Raw genomic sequence first — 18652 nt, 5'->3', positions numbered from 1 at the left:
GCTTCTCAGTGAAGTCAGTAATAACCACAAAGCAGAGACCCAGTAGAACTGCTTATCCTGGGGATCACCTGTTCACGACTGTATAACCTCGGGCAAAGCACCTGAATATCCCTAAGTGCAGGTTTCCTCAGCTGGGAAGGGGGAATGTTAGTATCTGTTATTAAGTAAGAGTGTCCATGGAGCTCATGGCATGGCTCATGGCAGGGAACAGCCTCTGCTGAATGGTCTTTTGCTATGAGACATGAAGCATCATAAAATAAGTTGAACAAGTTGCTCTGAGTTCAGGTCCCATTTTCCTAAATTGTTCTTCACTTTGCCTCTACCTGTCTGTGATGCCCGGCCATGGTAATCTGCGCCTTTTGGGAGCCGTGGGTGATAACAGCTGATGGGTTGAGCCTGATCAGTCAGAGAATTGATTTTTAACTCCTCTGGGAGTGTGAGTCTCAGCAAAGTCAAGGGAGCCCTCTGGGGCAGATCAGTTTAAAGCCTGAAAAGGTACCAGGGGAGATTTTTAAAATACAGATATGACCATTGATTCGAAGTAGAGCGAATTTGTATCTTTCCTAATCTAAAGAGCCCTAAGTGGCCTTTGGAAACTTTTCGGTATAACAGCATTTAAACGAGCATTGTCCACATGACTTGTTTGTGCCAACCCCTCGTCCCAGCCCAGTCTTTTCCTTCTACTGATGCAAAGCCGACTTCTGTTCTCACATCCAGTTGACATAGTGCCCCCCCTTAAAGGTTTCCCTGAAGGTGCTAACCCTCACCTATACTGGAATGGCAAGACCTTTCATGATCTACAGTTCATAGTGTCGTATGTTTTTCTGCTTCGATTCATCATTCTCCGTGTTTATCATGTCTGTACAGACTGTGTGTTTCTTCTCTCACTCTTTCCTCATTTCTCCCCTCCACCCCTTTCCATGTCCAACCTCTACGCCATCTACCTGTGGCTAGCATCGTGTCAGGTATCAAATAGATAATTAATAAATGATCTTGATTAGCTCAGATGTAACAGAAGCCCCGAGAGGCAGTAAAGTTTTTCTCTAATGTGGTTTTCTTTTGACCTTTGCCTTTGGAGGTGTTTTTATTTATTTATTTATTTATTTATTTATTTATTTATTTATTTATTATTTATTTATTTATTTTAAAGGTGTGTTTATTTATTTGTCAGAGAGCATGCGCACAAGCAGGGGAAGCAGCAGGGGGAGGGAGAAGCAGGCTTCCCACTGAGCAAGGAGCCTGATGTGGGGCTCGATCCCAGGACCCTGGGGACCTGAGCCGAAGGCAGATGCTTAACCAGCAGAGCCCCCCAGGTGTCCCTTTGGAGGTGTTTTTTAATACCTGAACCACATCTCTAGGAGAAACGAGCTTGTATCGTAAGTGAGTACAGACTAGGTTTGGTGTAACGGGAAGGCATGCATCCCACAGAAAGGGGTGTCTGCTGCTCCGGCCGCTTACGAGCAAGACACACAGATGCAGCACCATCAAATCTGACATGTCTTGAAAAATTGGAAATCTGGGCTTTTTAAAATGTTGGCCCACTGACTCTAAAATGTTACCATTGACAGCAGTGTGGGGGGAACTAGCAGAACAGGAGAGAGCTCAGGAAGAGATCCATGGGTGTGGGAACTCGTCAGATAATAGTGAGGTCACGATGGGGAAAGGACAGGTTGGGAAAAGATGGTTTTGGGAAAACTGGTTCACAGTCTCAAGAAAGACAAAGCTGGACCCTACTTAATACCAGATATAAAAGTAGGCTCCAGATAGACAGGGCCTGTGTGTGAAAGGTAAAGCTATAAAGGAGGCTGACTTTGCCGCCTTGGGGAAGGAGGTTTTAAGCAAGACCCTCAGAACAGACTGTAAGTCCAAGAAGCCATGAATCTGACTACATTAAATTGAAATATTTCTTGCCAAGAAAAGATACCATGCACAAAGTTATCAGTCACATGACTGACGGGGGCAGATATTGGCAAGGTCTAATGAATAGCTGGCAAGGTCAAGGGAACCAGCACGAAAGTCAGAAACGAGAAAATGGCTGGAAAAGCGGGTAGAGGCTGTGAACAGGAAATTTCCTGAAGGGGAAGCCTCAGTGTTAATAGGCTTTCCAAGGAGTGCTCAACTTCCTAGTAATTAAGGAAAGCAAATCAAAAGGATGATCTATGACTTTATACCTGTTAGGTTGCCCGGCTTCCTCATTTTTGCCAACAGTGGTTATTGGTAAAGCTGTGAGAAAGTGGGGCCCCGCGTGCAGCCCTGGGGAGGGTGTGAACCAGTCCCTGCCCGTTGATAATCATTTATCCTGGTGTAATTACCAATTTGTTCTCCATGTCCAGACTTGGGTGACATATTGATGACTGGCCATTAGGTGGCATCATTACTGTGTTGTTTACAGTCTCAGGACGCTGGAGGCAACTCAGGTGTCTCCTGCTAGAGAGTGAGTGAGATGTGGTAGATTTCCTATATGGAGCACCAGGGAGCAGGGAGCAGCCGCAGGCTAGGTGCGCAGAGAAGGGAGGAAAAGAACCCAGGGTTTTCTAAGCCAAAGACATCTACAGGTTGAATTAATGTATAAAGGTTTACCTTGGATTTTTTTTTAAAGGTAATTTTTTTTAGAGCAGTTTTAGTTTCACAACAAAATTAAGAGGAAGGTACAGAGATTTCCCATAGACCCCCTCGTGCACAGCCTCCCCCGTAGTCAGCATCCCCCACCAGAGTGGGACATTTGTTTCAGCTGATGAACCCTCAGAGACACATTGTTCTCAGCCGAAGTCCATAGTTGGCGCGAGGCTTCACGCTTGCTGTTGTAACTCTCTGGGTTTAGACAAGTGTATAATGACACGTATCCATTCTTAGAACATTATACAGAGAATTTTCACTGCCCTAACCATCCTCGCTGCTCCTCCTGTGCATCCCTGCTCCCCACAGCCCACCTGGGATTTTTCGTCGGGGCAGCGTAGTACTTTATAGGTAGGATGCATTAAAGCCCGGGGAGCTGCCAGGGCGTGGGGAGCTAATCCAGCTCCCAGCCCGCGTGGGGTTTCTGCAGTTCTCAAGAAGTCTGGTCTCCTCCTTGATTGCGTGCCTCGGTCATCAGAGGGAATGGTCTCTGATGTTCTGTAACGTCACGGCCTGGAGAAGAGCCTCTGCCCTGCAAGGAAAGGCCTCGTCGGGCATCCAGGCTACCTCAGCGCGTGAACATGAAGTCGACTTCGTTTAACTCTTGGAAGTTTGTCAGGGCTTCCTGTGCCTCGCCTTGACCATCCCACCCAGCCGTCTGAACATCACTGAGCTGTGCGACGTGCTGGCCGGGAGCTCCAGTGGAAAAGCTTCTGTTGGAGAGCCTTTCTGGCCCGCACGTCAGTTGGAACTTTACTCTCTGTATCGTGAACACTGAAGAGGCAAATGGCTTTGCAGCCCAAGTCGTCGTGGGTGCTCTGCCTGCCGCTGTGCCATTTCCCTGTTCTCTCTGCTGGTGGACGCAGTGCCGCCAGCGTCCTGCCAACACTGCAGCCACATCCCCAACAAAAGTATCCAACAAGCTGGCTGGAGAAGATGCGGTGTCTCTCCCTCTTTCTCTCTCTCTCAAGTTAGCACCTTTGCGATCAGCAGATGGGATGTCAAAATAGAGCCACAGCACCCACTGCCACAGCTGTTATAATCCCGTGGACGGTATTCCTCCTTCCCCTCCCCCTGTCCCAGGGGAACGGTCCCTTTGGGGTGGAGCAGGTTGATTGATCTGTGCCCAGAAGGGGTCAGGGTTGATGGTGAAGCTCCCAGACCATGTCCCTGTCACCAGAGTGCCATGGGGGACGTGTGGCATTTGCCATCTCTTCTCTTCTTGATCTTCGGATTTTATTTTTGGCATTCTCCTCTCCTGTGTCTGGCACTTCCTGGGCCGTGGGCATGAAGAGGTTACAGCAGCCGGGAGCCTGCTGGGCTGAGTTAGCACTTCCCTCTGCATCCAGAATATTTCCCAAGTACCGTCCCTTTTGCATCACGGAGAAGGGGTGGTGGTGTGGGCAGCCCCCCCCCCCCCACTGCAGTAGGTCAGAGCAGGGGCTCCTTAACCATGTCTTGCTTTCCTCCCCACAGCTCTGCGAGGAGGACGCCGCAAGGGAAAGGCACCGGGAGTGAAGGATGAGCCAGGGACGCCTCGCTGCCGAGCTGCAGAGTGCCCCCGCTGCGCCCGCCCGCCGCCGCCGCTCGAGCGCTCCCCGCGCTCCCCGTCTGCATCCGGCCGCCCAGGGGCACGCAGACGCCGCCTGCGGCTCTCTGGGAGGGCGGACCGCAGGGCCTGGGTTGCGGGAGCTGAGGGCCTGTGAAGCCAGTTCTCGGCGTGCGGGGCAGCCTCGCTCCCTGCCCTCCTCCCTGGAAGGAGCAGGTAGTGCTTTTCCAGCAGCTGGCGGGGACCTGCTGGGGCCTGAGCTCTCCAGCCCGGAGGCCACCAGAGGAGCTGCATCACAGACTCTGCCCCTTGCAGGTGACTCCTAGGAAGGCAGAGGGGGACCTCGTCCCAGTTGTCCCTCCCAGACTAGAGGAAAGGACTCTGTTGGGTAAAACTTCGATTTCCCTGTGCGTCTAACTCTGGGAGTGTGCAAGATCTGCCGAACCACAGGGGGTTTCATTTTTCACTTGCTTGGTGTCTGAGGAAAACTGCAAGGAGTGGTAAGAGGAAGAAGCATTATAAACTTTGGGAGCAGGGACATCTTGGAAGTGGCAAGTAGCCCTCAGACCGACGGTTCCTGGGCCAGTGACGTCCTTTGCTCAGACACTCTGAAGGGTCTGGACGCCGCCACATGACCAACACCAGAGACCCCAGGAGAGCCATGGAATCCACGCTGGCACCCTCCAGTTCTGCCACAGGCCCAGTCACCTTCTCCCACGTCTTTGGTCAGCAGTGCCAGCTCATGGAAGCAGGTAGGAAGGGCATCGCGTGGGAAGCGGGGCGCTAGCCAGGGGCCCCGGAGGCGGAGGCCCCTGTGTCTGTCTGCCATGTCTCTCCCTGGATGTAATTTGGAATGTGAGATTCAACTAGCCAGTGATGTGATTGCCTGGCATATTCACTTTAAAGTTTTTAGGACATGTCACCAGACTGAACGTGCCACCGGGGCACGGGCAGTGAGGGCCCCATTTGTCTTGTCATGTCTTTTCTCTGTGGCTACGTGGAGGATGAGGGCGGGTGCGTCAGGAGGGATCTGATGACGTGGTGGCTGTGGTGGTTTTTGGGGGACCAGTCCCAGACTGGTCGTCTTCTGTCAGCTTGCCTCTCTGTGCTGCCGAGGGAGGCGTGCGAGCAGGGCCTCTCCAGCCGGTGTTGGAGGAACTTAGATGCTCACGATCGTGTCTGTCCTGCAGCCTCTCCCAGCCCGTGGCTGTGCTGCGAGGAGACCCCATTGCTCTTTGCCCCTGACTTTGTCTTCCGCAGGCTCATGTGCTCTGTGGAAGGGAGACTTGGGGTGGGCTGCGGCCTTACTGTCTGCCGGCCATCTTGCTTGGATGTTTATCGGGCACAAAGAAAACCAGGTGAGGGTGCATGGCTGGGTGCAAATGGTCACAGGGCCGGAGCCCGCAGACCACTGCTTCGTAGGGGCTTCCGATTCTGCTGGAGTCGCGCAGGATTCCAGGTGGCCTCATGTCAGCCCGGGTCCCTGCTCCCTGAGTTCATTCCTGTTGGGAGAAGGACCACGTGCGCTCCAAAGCTTCTGTGGGTGTTCAGGCGTTAATTGTGCATTTCGGCTGTGAGACAGGAAGGCGATGAGAAGAGCACTGTATTAGGAGTCTGGGGGCCTGTGTCAGTGTGTCAGATGCTGAATTTCATGAGGTGGTTGCATGACTTTGGCGATGGCAGACCCCATCCCTTTCCCTGGGCCATCCGTCTCTAGCTGTGAAACAAGAACTGGACTCCCGGCAGCCTGATCCATCCAGACCTTCCGTTCCGGGGGTTCTGAAATCCCAGCACACTGGAGAAAACAAATGAGCTGGTGTCTGGGGATGGAATGTGTCTGCACAGGCTGGCAGCCCGTGGGGTGGGTGAGTGAGGGCTCTGGAACTAGACCACCAGGTGTCCTGACTTTACCTGCTACAGGCTGCATGACCCCAGGCAGGTGACTTCTCTGTCTCTCAGTTTCTTCATCTGTGTAATGGGGATACCACATGTACTTCATGGGGTCCTTGCAGAGTTTAAGTTGGTATGTAGAAAGCCTTAAACTGCTGGCACTGAGTGGCAAGTATTTATTAATGTTTCTAGAGGATGCGGGGGATGCTGGACACACATCCTTCCATAGGCCAGTCGGGGCACCTCTGATTGCAGAGAGTAGCACAGCTGCCTTGAGTTCGAGGGGATCGAAGCACTGCATACCCTCCTCTCCACATGCACTTTGACCCTGGCTTGTTCAGAAGGTTGAGAATCTCCCACTTCATGCATCTGTTGATTATTTGGTCCACAGTGGGTTTGGTGCCTCTACTTCCACATGGGAAGGAGGCTGTGGGAGCTTGGATGGACCAAGGTTTCACACACCTTTCTACACTTCTGAAGTTACTATGAGAAGGCAGATTGGATTTCCAAAGTGCCTCGGTGCTGTCCCTTGTGGCTTTATTCTCTAAGTTTTTGGAGGCACCCAGGCCTAAATCAGGCTGTGAAATCCTCTGTCGTCGTTGTCTTTTTTTTTTTTTTTTTAAAACAAAACACTTTATGTCAAGGAAGCAGTGCAACACGGAATAATAACGACCAGCCGTCTCGAGGGGGAATGCTCTCTCTGAAGACATGCGAACAGGAGTAAGAGCCAAAAACCTAAGTCAGAAGAGCTCACTCAATCAGGAGGTGAAAGGGGTGGGGAGAAAATGTGGACCCCTCTCTAGCCAGCCATCTGGGGGTCCGTTGGCATCACAAATGAGATCTTCCGTGTGCGAGAAATGACCTCACGGCTCCAGGGGCTCACCGCCATGTCTGTCACGTCTGTTCCCCAGTAAGATGCAGCCCTCAGTCAGCAGGCTTCACTGAGCACCTACTAGGTGCCTTCTCTGCACGGTTTCCAGAACTACAGAATCAGAAGAGTAAGTCAGAAGGAGACGATCTTCCTCAAGGACAGGATGATCTCCTTGGCGCATGTAAAACATATTGAGGGAAAGAGTTCTACACAACGTGACTCTTTAACCATTCCATTTTTGAACAATCCTTCCTATAAGTCTTACATAAGTTATGTTAATTTTCAAAAATCCTGAACAATTTCTACAGGCAAGGGAAACACTCAGGTTGTCTGCATGCCCATGTTCATCCCACTAGGAAGTAGCAAAAGGGGAAGGTGAACCCCGGTCAGACGCCTAAGCCTGTACCTTTAACCGCTAAAGCATGTGGTCCCATTGATGACTTGGCTTAATCTCTTGTGTCTGTCAGTATCCTAGGTCTTAGAAGAAGTTGATTCTTCAGAGATGGAGCAGTCAAGGATGCTTAGTGGGGTGGAGATGGGGGAGGAGTATAAAAGGGCCCATTAAACTTGGGGGGGCAGCAGTAGAACCCTGGCAGCAAGGGTGTAATTGGGCATGGGTGGGCCAGTGAGAACTCTGATGGAGTTCATGGTAGCAGGATTGTGAAAGTCTGGTGGAGCCATGGAAAGAGTATGACATTCTTTCTCAGTTAGTCCCAGTTCAGCTTTTTTGAGCTGGCTGTTTGCTGGCTGTGTGAACTTGATGAACCCCCAGACCCTAGACCAGGAATTGGCAAACTATGACCCTGGCACCAGATTTGGCCCACTACTTGCTTTTGTAAATAAAGTTTTATTGGTACACACCCACATCCATTCATGTTCATTTTATCTGTGGCTGCTTTTGTGCTATGACAGTGGAGTTGAGTAACTGTTATAAAGACGATGTGGCCCATAAAGATGAAAATATTTGCTATCTTGCCCTTTGCAGAATAAAGAGTGCTGATCCCTGCCCTAGACCAACATGTGTAGCACAGAATGGGGGGTAGGTAGAACTTGTGTGGGACAGCGTGGAAGGGCTCAAGCTGTGCTTCCTTGCTGGGACCTTTGATACTCCGTGGTGCCTTGGTTTTCTTATTCCTCCTCCGACACCCCCACCCTGCTTCACCATGCACAGTAGGCATTGCTTTCGGCAGGGAGCATTTAGAGTAGGTCCGAAAGCTCTAGTAAGAATAGTTCCCACTGTGTTCCCAGATCCATACCACCTGTGCTGGATGAGCTCCTGCCTGCCTCTTCTTCACGGCCAACCTGCAGGCAGATGGTGCCTTTCCTACTTTCATGGGTGAGTTTAGATGTTGGCAGCCTTGGGACTTAAACTCCAGTCAGACCGACCCCAAAACCTGTGCTCAAAAAGGGCAGTCCTGCAGCTTCTGCAAGGGTGTTTAAAGAAACAAACAAACCTGTCTTGTCTTTCTTAAGGAAGTGGAGAGCGTGGCATTCTGGCTCTTTTGTTGGCTTTGGTGCTGTTATTCACCCTCATCCCCCTCCAGGGTCCTCCACCCACTTCCGGAAGGCAGGCCTACAAGTTAGTTCCCTTCTGTTTCTAACCTCCAACCCAAATTTCTCTCCTTTCCTCTGGGCCCTGCTGTAGCCCAGAAATGTAGGAGAGGAGTTAGCTTGGAGGCTGCCACTTTTCATTCCTCTTGCCTGACTTCCTTCAGGTGGGAGCTGAGGGCCACACTCCCAGGCAGGCCACTGGGGACCTCAGCTGTATTCTGCATCACTGGTTTCTGGCTGTCTCTAGCACTTGACAGAGGATCCTGGGAGGAAATCCAAGGGAATGGGCAGAGCAGACTCAAGCTGGTGTCCTGTTGGTCTCAGTGTAGCTGAGTAACTCCACTTGCCCATCTCCTCCTTGGTCCCCAAATTGTTGGATGGGGGAGACCCTCTGACCTGGCGTTTGGCTGTGTCTCTGCTGCAGGCTCTTGACTGAGCCCTGGGCCTGACAGTCTGTGGGCCGTGGCTCGTGGGGCTTCATCTGTGGTACCAGGCTCGGACATGCAGAGCCTCCCCTGTGTCACTCTAGGTCCATTTCCATCCCATCTTATTTGGGCGGCAAGTGTTTCTGCAGGGCTGTTCTGCTTGACCAGAATGACTGAGGTCACTCTGTCCAAAATATCGTGCTGCTGTTGCATGACATCAGGCCCAGCTCCAGGGGGAGGGTGGAGGAGCCGAGGGAGCAGGAAGGCGCACGGGCTTCCACACCTGGACTGTTGTTCTACTGCAGCCCTCCTGGTTGCCACTCAGAAGCCACAAGTTCCCCGTCTGCACCGTTATTTAAGGATCGGTTCCAGCTCTGTGCCGTGTGGAAACTCCAGTGTATGCAAGCCATGTCTCTCTGTCTGTCTGTCTGTCTGTCTGTCTCATAAGTCAGGCGGATGCCTGGAGCCAAGGTCTGGTCATCTTTTGACTTTATTACCTCGTTCCTTCTGAAGGCTGCCAGAGGAACCCCCCTTCCTGCCTTTTGAACCATGTAGAGATTTATCTGAACGTACAGTCTATGTGTATTTGGAAGCCACTTGCCATATTTATAACCAGGAGAGGAGAGAACTAGGAGTTATGCCATCTGCTGTGAGCTGAGCACATTGGGCGCTTTTGCAACAGTGAAACAGACGAAGATGAGCAGAGCGAAGAGCCCTGTTTCCTGTATTTCCATCTATGGGAATGGGAACATGGTTTTAAGGTCTCCTTTTAGATCCCCAGGAGATGGCTGTCTAGGACCTGTTCCCTGCCTGGCTGTTTCTGCAATGGGAACAGCATGTTTTGACCTTCTAGACCAGGAATTACTGTAGTGGCTGTTGGCAGTTGAGCATAACCACAGCTGACCCTTGATCAGGTGCTTATTCCGTGCTGGTCATTATGCTAAGTGCTTCCGTGTTACCTCATTTCCTCCTCGTCACATCCTTGTAAGGCGGTGGACGTCATCCCTACTTTATAGATGAGGAGACTGAGGCCCATAAATTGAAGTGTCTCTCTTCACTAGTCAGTGGTTGGGCCAGGATTCAAATTCAAGCCATCTACATCCAAAGTTTCTACTTACTCCTGTTCTTCTGCCCGGACTCTGTCAGATTCCCCAGCTCTTCAGGAATCCATCTCCAGATGGTGAACACCTAGGCCGACGAGCAAACATTTGCTGAATGGACGTGGCCTCTGCCATAACAGCAGTTATTGGAGACAGTGTCCACCCTCCAGGAGATTGTGGCTTGAAGGGGGCATGACCTTCACCTTGAGTTTCCACAGTTATTCACAATGTGTTGTGTCGTGATGTGACTTCTGTTCGTCGGCGCCTTCTGTATTAGGCTCTGGGCACCCCGAGGTCAGGAACTATCATCATGGCTGTCTTTGCATCCTCCAGACCTCGTGTGGCTTTGGCAGTGCTGTCGTCCTTATCAGCAAGATCACGGCCAAAGTGTTCATCCTTTTCCAGGCTAGCTGTCGATCTTGTGAGAGGCTGGTAGCACAGTACGGTGAGAGGAACCTGGCAGGCTTGCCGTTGTGTTCATTCTCTTTCTCAAGACTAGTTCCTCCCAGCGCGTGAGTTAGCTTGTGGAGTCAGGGCAGTGGGGAGAACAGTTGATCCCAGTGGTCCTTTGGGCTGATCAGACAGAGTACTCTGCACTCCGGGCTCTTGAAGGAAAAGAGGCCTACTTGCTGGTGCGAAGGACGATGTGGTGGGCACCAGCTGCCCGTTGCCCTCTTCAGCATCTCCTCCCCGACCTAATCTCCCACCCTCAGCCCCCACGTGGGGTTTTCTCAGCATCCTGGTGACCTCCTTAGGATGCGGCTACTGTCCGTGACACCCCCTGTGTCATGTCTTGATCTCAGAAAGTCCCACCGGTGGTGTGTGTTTGAGGGGAAAGCAATAGGGACATGTTGGGTGCTTCTCACAGTGGAAATAAGTTGTGTGTGCAGGAGCCCTGGCTTGTGAGCAGCCCGGTCTTCCCATAGGTCCTTACATTAGAAGCAGCAGCCGGTCTCTTGTTGACTGCATTCTCCAGAGACCTGTGTGTCAGAGGCAGGGCCATTTGGTTGGTAGTATGGACTTAAGAACTCTACTGCTTGGTTCAAATCCCAGTTCTGCTGTTCACTAGCTGTGTGACCTTGGACAAGTAGCTTAACCTCTCTGGGCCACAGATTCCTCCTCTGTAAAAAGGAAATAGTGGTTTACCTACTTCACAGGGCTGTGGTGGGTCTGACAATGAGCTAATATGAGTGACATGTTTATCATAGTGCCTGCCACAGAATACATTATATATAAACATTTGCAGTCTGTTTTAATTAGTTCGGGCAGCTATCACAGGATACAATAGACTGGCGCCTTAAACAAAGACCTGTATTTCTCACAGTTCTGGAGGCTGGGAAGTCTGAGATCAGGGTATGAGCAGGCCTGGTGTCTGGTGAGGGCTCACTCCGTGGTGTGTAGATGGCTGCCTTCTTATTGTAACTCCCACAGTGGGGAGCGGAGAAAGAAGCAAACTCTCCTGTCTCTTCTTCCAAGGGCACTCATCCCACAGCGAGGGCTCCACCCTCATGACCTCAGCACCTCCCAAAGGCCCTGCCTCCAAGTACCATCACGGGGGGAGGGGGGGACTAGGAGTCCAACATGTGAATTTTGGGAGGACATTCAGTTCATAACTGTCATTATTACTGTTCCTTATTAACACGTCATCACTATCTTTTTTTTTTTTTAAAGATTTTATTTATTTATTTGACAGAGATAGAGACAGCCAGCGAGAGAGGGAACACAAGCAGGGGGAGTGGGAGAGGAAGAAGCAGGCTCCCAGCGGAGGAGCCTGATGTGGGGCTCGATCCCACAACGCCGGGATCAAGCCCTGAGCCGAAGGCAGATGCTGAACGACTGCGCCACCCAGGTGCCCCAACACGTCATCACTATCTTGCCTGGTGAGACAGAGTTTAGTAATGCCAGGAATTAAAACATTCCTGTGGTCTTGTCTTTCTGACCAGCAAAAAGTTCCTCCTTTTTTCCCTTGGCTAATCATTGTGGTTAAAAAAATTCCTCAAAGTCAACATTTGTCATCCGCAAGGCCAGGAATCACCAGATGTGTGAAAATTGCCATCCACAAATCACAAAAGGGTATTTAAAGAAGGTCCTCATTGGACCTGGCTTACCTAGGACAGGCCTGGTTCATGTCAGTCTTCCAGTATAATTACTACAGCACCTGCCTTCATTCACAAGCATGTCCCCCCTTACGTGATAAATTAGACGGTCAGCCTTAATAAGGAGCAGCTAAATAAATAAATTCAAGTGTTACTTAAAACGTGGAGCATCTGATCTTGGAGGAAGTAGTTGAAGGTTAAGAGACAGTCAGCGGAAGGAGCGAATATTTGGTTTGGAGCCGGGGTTAGAAAGGTCGGGTGAACTGGACGCCAGTTCTCGGAATGACTAGGGGGGTTGCTGATGTTGCCAGATCTTATTCTCTAGGAGAACCCTAGAGTCCTGGTCTTCCTATAGAATCTCCCAGTTTTTGAATGGGTGTCACCAAATGCAAGATTTTGAATTCTGGAAGGTCAGACTGGGACAGCTGTGTCTAGCCTGTGGGCTACCCATTTACAATGTTTGGTTTAAGCCCTCAGCTCTTCTTAACATGTCGCTCATTTCCAGTTTTCGGGTTGCTTCCAGCCTCAGTGGTATTCCCACTTTCTGGTCTCCTGTTCCCTTGCCTTGAATAAAATAAAAGCGTTTAGGCTGAGTCCTGAACCTCAGCTCTCGTCCACACCCCCTTATACAACAAATGTGGTCTTGCTGGACTGGGTGCTAGACCGGGCCCTGGGCCTTCAGAGTGCTCGTTTGTGAGCTGTCCTACCATTTGGCATTGCAGTTAGTGTGCTTTACTTGAGTGGTTGGAGTTTTCTCCCTCATCTTAGTCATGGAGAAGACTTGGCAGCAGCTGGGGAACGGGAACAAATAGAAGGGATGTAATCCTGAGGCGCCAAGGCATTGCATTTTTTGACTCAGGGCTGTGGCCGTTCTGGAATGGGGAGGTGGGTGCCGCCATGAAGTGGGAGGTCTGAGCCAGACCATTAGTGCACTGTCCCCAAGAAGCCCTGGGTGTTCAAGAACAGAGCTGGCTCTCTGTTCTCTGAAGGGCAAGGGGGACAGCTTTGATTTTGTGAGTTAGTGGGTATTGCTAAATAAGAAGGAAAATGGCCTGTGTCTGGGAGAACAGGTGAGAGACCCCACTTCACCCTCGGTTCTCTCTTCAGTAAGTGCTGGGACTAAGGGACAGGTGGGCTTCCTGCTGGAAACTGGCCTAGGTCGTACCAAGAGCCCACCAAGGAGTGAGCCCTGCAGGCACTTATTCGTGCCCAAGGTATAGTCGGCTTTAGACTCTTGTTCTTGGACACATTTACTTGATCAGCTTCACGGGGACTGTTCTCACGAGGCTCTGTATGGACGAACCAGCTTCTGAAAAACTCATGAGCTGATTCTCCTCATCATTTCCAAGCCCTCTGCCAGATGACCATGCAAACCAAGGGCGAAGCTCTCATCCAGACAGGTTTCCTCCAATCTCTTCCTGGAGGAAGTGGGGCAGTTGTAGGTTTAAAAAAATCTGAAGGAAAAGCACAGTCTTCTGTGACGGTCCCCCTCTGAAGTGGCTGGCGCGTGAGAGAAGCCCTGCCCACTGTGGGTATCACGAGGCAAGAAAGAAGCGGGAGGCTTTCCATGTGGGTCACTGGGGAACCCTGGAGCACAGAGGGCTCCCTGAGGACTGAACACTGACAACACGATGTTTGGAGTAGGGGATGCGAAGAGTCCTGCTGTAAGGATGTGGAAATGTGAGGTACTAGAATTCCCACGTCATCCCCACCCCCACCTTTTGTGGTGGTGACATTTAGACCTTGATGAATAAACCCTTTCTGGTCTGTTACAGTCTCACACAGTGTCTTTCTTTTGGACATCAGCTCCTCTGACCAGTTCCGATCTCCTCTGTCCTCCTAAGGCATAAGCTAGATGAGGCAGACGTAGTCTGGGCTTTTCCTGGAAGGGTAAATGTGCTTCTGTTGGTTGTCAACGTCAGCCATCCTCCCTGGTGCCTGTGTTTTCCTTTGTTCTTACCTACGGGGCCTAGTGTCGCCATTGCTAGGAAGGAGCTCCGGCCTCAGACGCGAGAGCGACTATCAGTCCGCCTGGCTTCCGTCTCAGGAAGAAGACACAGCACGAGGGCAGCCAGGTGCTCACACCAGGCTCTACTTGCATCTTAGGAACTCTTGAAACTCAAAATCTCCTCGGTGATTTTCTCAAAGTCATTAGCAGTTACCTGTAGTGGGGACCAGTCAGGACACATGAAGAGAGGACTGGTTTGGGGACAAGGGAAAGGCAGAAGTGAGGAGGTGGTTTCCATCCCTCCCCGTCCAGGGAATTGGAGGGGTGATGTCGCTTAGGGAGAGAACCAGTTCTTGGGAGGGATTTACAGGGCTCGCAAACTGGTCTGAGAGACAAGTGCTCCTGGCTATTCGGACAAGCCAGAGTCTTGGCCTTGATTCCTAGGTGAGAAGTGAATTGAAGAAGGAATTTATGTAGTGGGTCCCTCTCTGTCCCTGGGGAGACTACAGCTGCAGCCAGGAGCACCAGGGTCACAGGACGGTAGGAAGTGCTCAGAAGAAACAGGTGGACAGGCTCTTGGGGCTGCCGGAGACCCAGAGAGCTGTGGGAAAACAGCAAGGTCTGGGGGGGGGGGACATGGCAGGGCCCACCACCTGATCGGCACTCTGACTGAGGCAGTCGTCCAAAAGGCTATGTAGAAGGACTAGACTTTGGTTTGCCCAGAAGAGCAGAGGATGGGGAGGTGGGAGGCAGAGCTGGGACGTGCCCGAGATGTTGGAAGCCAGCATGCACCTTCATCACCATGGAGGAAGTCCACAGCGCTGAGACAGGTAAAAAAGGAAATAGAGAACCCTCGCACTTTCAGCGGTGACACCCTGTGGCCAGTTGTGCAGCGACTACTGAAGGCGGAGATCCAGAGTATGAAGAGTTGGATTCTAGAGACCATGCCAGTGACACCTGAGAAGTTCATAAATGGTTGGGACTAGTCTGCAGTGGAGACTGGGGCCAGCCACAGAAGGGACTCCATAGAAGGGTCTCCAAAATTTTTAGTTTCTTTTGGGCAGTGTTACTGAATGAGATCTGCAGGATAGATTTCTAGGTCGGCTTATTTTTCTCTCAGCATTTGGGTAGGATATTCCTGTCTTCCATTGTTGCTATCAGCGTCTGTTTCTCTTGAAGTCATTTCTCTGGAGGCAATCTGCCTTTTCTGTGGATTTGCTTTTAAAACCTTTATCTTAGAAGCTTTGTCGTTTCACTAGAGTGTGTCTGGGAGTGGATCTAATGTCATGTGGCCTGTTTGGGCTTTGAGCTTCTCAGGTCTGAGGATTGGTGTCTCAGTTCTGGAAATGTTAAGCCAGTTAATTTCTCTGAATACTGACTCTCTCCCATTCTTTCCGTTGCCTCCTTTGTGAGCTGCCTTGGACTTCTCACTGGATTGTGTTTCACATTCTCCATCTTTGTCTTTCTGCTGCATACTGGACAGTGACTTTAAAAACTACCTTTGGGTTTATTAATTTTCTTGCCGGCTGTGTCTGATCTTCAGCTGAACTCAGGTGATCAGGTTTTTCGTTTAATATTTTTAAAATTTTAAACCTCTAGAAGTTCTGTTTAAGTCATTTTTAATCTTACAGGTATTCTTTTTCTTTTTAGAGTAATCTGCTGTCTGTCTTGATCTTGATCTTTGATTTAAGCTGCTTAATCATTGGGAATCACAGTTATCTGAGAAAGGAGTTTTAGAATCCATTTCAGGCATTTCTGGATCCAGTTCTGTTTTTCTGTTGACTCATGGCCAGGATAGCTTATTACCCTAAGGGCTTTGTAAGTTTGGATTTTGAGCTCCTGTTTAGGGTTTTATCTGTGCCATGCCATCGCCGTGGGCAACGTGAATTTGTGAGCCGGGGATTTCCTCAAGCTCCAGGAAGTATATATTTGAACCCAGACCCATTTGAGGGCAGGCTTGGGGTACCGAGCTACTAAGGAAGATGGGTCTCTTCCCCCGCTCAATCCAGGACTCAGAGCCTATTACCTCTTGCTTGTGCACATGACCCTTATCCTACTCCCCTCTTTTCTTGAAGGCGAAGCCCTCTCAGGCAGCTGGAGCGTGTGTGCGTGCCCATATGCGTGTGTGAAGTGTTGTTCTAACTCTATCCAGCATAACCTAAGATCTTTTTACCTGCCCCATGAGCCAATAAAACTCCAGCACCCATTTTATAAGATCAGCAAATGCTTCTGAGCTGCCTGGGTGTGAGTGTGTGCAATCACTCTGGTTTTCAATATTGTGTTTCTTTGTTCGTTTGTTTTGTGGGTATGTTAGTTTCCCTTGGCTGCTGTAGCAAATTACCATAAACTTGGTTGAAAACAACTCGCGTCTGTTTCTCACTGTTCTGGAGGCCAGAAGTCTGAAAGCAATGTCACTGGACTGAAATCGAGGTGTTGCAGGGCTGCGCTCCCTGCAGACGCCAGGGGAGAATCTGTTCTTTGCCCCTTCCAGCTCCCACGGCTGTTGGTGTTCCTTCCCTGGGGCCACATCCCTCCATCAACTGCCCTGTGGTTACATTGCTCCTTCTCTTCTGTGTGTGTCCTCCCTCTGTCCCTCTCTTATAAGGACACTTGTGATTGTGTTTAGAGACCACTTGGATAGTCAAGAATAATCTCTTATCTCAAGATTCTTGACATCCTCACGTCTGTAGAGACCCTTTTCCCAAACAATGTCACATTTACAAATTCTAGAGATCTTTTGGAGGAGCCACGCCTCTCACAGATTTCCCTAACTCTGAGAGCTCAGCTTTGTATTTATAGGGATGCCCATTGTATTTCCAAATGTTGTGTGGCTTCCCCTTCCCCCCCATCTACCATATTCCCGGGAGGAGAAATACACCAAAGAATCTCAAGACTGGAGAGAGAAATGCAAAACCCACATGGCAGGCTGCTGCTCAGAGGGCCAGAGGGTGAAGATGTGAGGCGTAGGTGCTGACTCGCGCCAGGAAGGGGCATTGCTAAAACCCTGTGGGGCAAAATGCTGGCCTTATCTCATGCTAACAGGACACTGCTGTCTGGAATGGTGGGACTGGCCCTAGTTCCCCTGGCTCATCTCTTTCTAGATTTTGGTTGCTTTGGCCCATTCCTGACTTTGCCTCTTGGCTTTCACGTGTGTGTAACTGATCTTGGTTTCTTCTCCCACCTGACCCTTAGCATCTTCCATTCCGACAGCCAGTAATAGACCTTGAGTCTGCTCATTATTCCCTTTGCTTTGGGGCCAGATGTTTGCCCAGGAGTATCTTGGGAGCTCACTCTACGCCAGTCAGGCATCACCAAAGCCAGAGCAGGGGCAGGGCAAGAACTGACCATTCTGTGGAGTAGGACTCTTCTGCAGCCATTGGTCCCAATCATAGGAGAGACAGAATGCATTCCTGAAAATCCTTCCCATTCCTAGGGATAGACGGACTGACCTGAAATTATGTTGTGACTCTTTGGAAACTGAAACTCAGCAGCTTATGTGAAGGCCATTGCAAAGTGAAACAGCCTGTGCCCTTAGGTAATAATATGGAGTAGTCAGTTGTGGCTTCCTGGCTCTGTTACCTCAGAGGGAAGAAATGTCCCCCATGGGTGGTTTTTGTTCCTCCCTCCCTTGGCATAGTGTCCCCATCCTCAGTGGCTGGAACCTTGATGGAAAGTGTTTTTACATCTGGAATTCCCCCTTTCTCCCCCCTGGCAAGGTCATCTCCACCATGAAGTGGAACTTTCTAGAACCACAGGGCACCCCTTTCAGGTCCAGAGTTCCACTGAAGGCTGGAAATGTGCTTTGTGTCTCTCCTACCAGTATTAGGATAAACTGGCAATGTTTCTTCACATTGAGCTTGAGTGACCCCTGGTGAAACCCCCTAGGAGCTATGCCAGGAGCTTGGTAGGATAGGGTCTAGGATCTAAATTTAGTGGTAAACCAGTAAGACTGGCAGAGAAGACCCCAGCCCAGGGCTCCAGGCTCAGTCATGGCAGAAAGATTGGCAGGACAGGGCAAGACTTCTGAGTGGTGTGTCTCAGGGTGTAATGTGTGTGTGGGGGGGGGCTCTTGGAATGACCTGGGCTGTCGTCACCTGTGTCCCTGTTGCTGTCAGATCCAAGCACTTCTCTCTGGGAGGATACTGTAAAGGTCAACAGCCCTTGGAGCCATTGACAATACCTCCTTGTCCAGAATCCCTTCCACAGACAAACCAACTTTCTGCTGTCCTCACCCAGTTTCAAATTATTTTCTGGGAAGCATGAAGCCAAATTAGTCTGGCGAAAGCTCAGTCCCCTGGTGAGAAGTTTCTGAAGGGAGTTGGGAGTAAAGTCTCCACCTGCAACAGTTTTTGACTTAGTTGGTGATTCTCATGCCCAAGCTGGGGGAGATTGAAGATCGTGAAGTTCGTAGAGAAGAAGAGAATAAGCTCATCCTTAGCCAGAGTCTCGAAGAGAATCCCTGGGATCTGAGGGAAGTGATACCCATACAGAAATTTATAGGATGGATTAGCAGTAAGAGAAGTAACAGAAGAGCAGGGAGAGAGCCTTTGTTCTCAGATGGCCTGCAGAAATTGAATAATTTGGATTGAAGACAGCCCCGGCCACA

At 50.4% G+C, this 18652-nt stretch overlaps 1 protein-coding gene across 1 annotated transcript in view; it reads left to right on the top strand.

Moving 5' to 3' along the window:
- The first annotated feature begins 4120 nt into the window (after positions 1 to 4120).
- Positions 4121 to 18652, top strand: part of KAZN (kazrin, periplakin interacting protein) — a 1013652-nt gene continuing 999120 nt past the window's right edge. Inside the window, exon 1 of the mRNA XM_087858295.1 lies at positions 4121 to 4917. Coding sequence (XP_087714421.1) covers positions 4797 to 4917 — 121 coding nt within the window. The 5' untranslated portion in view covers positions 4121 to 4796. The remainder of the gene's footprint in view (positions 4918 to 18652) is intronic.

This window comes from Ursus americanus, chromosome 33 (assembly GCF_024610735.1).
Source record: "Ursus americanus isolate L20-20 chromosome 33, mUrsAme1.1.p, whole genome shotgun sequence".
Classification (NCBI taxonomy): Eukaryota; Metazoa; Chordata; class Mammalia; order Carnivora; family Ursidae; genus Ursus; species Ursus americanus.
This window is presented reverse-complemented; position numbering and strand designations above follow the sequence as displayed.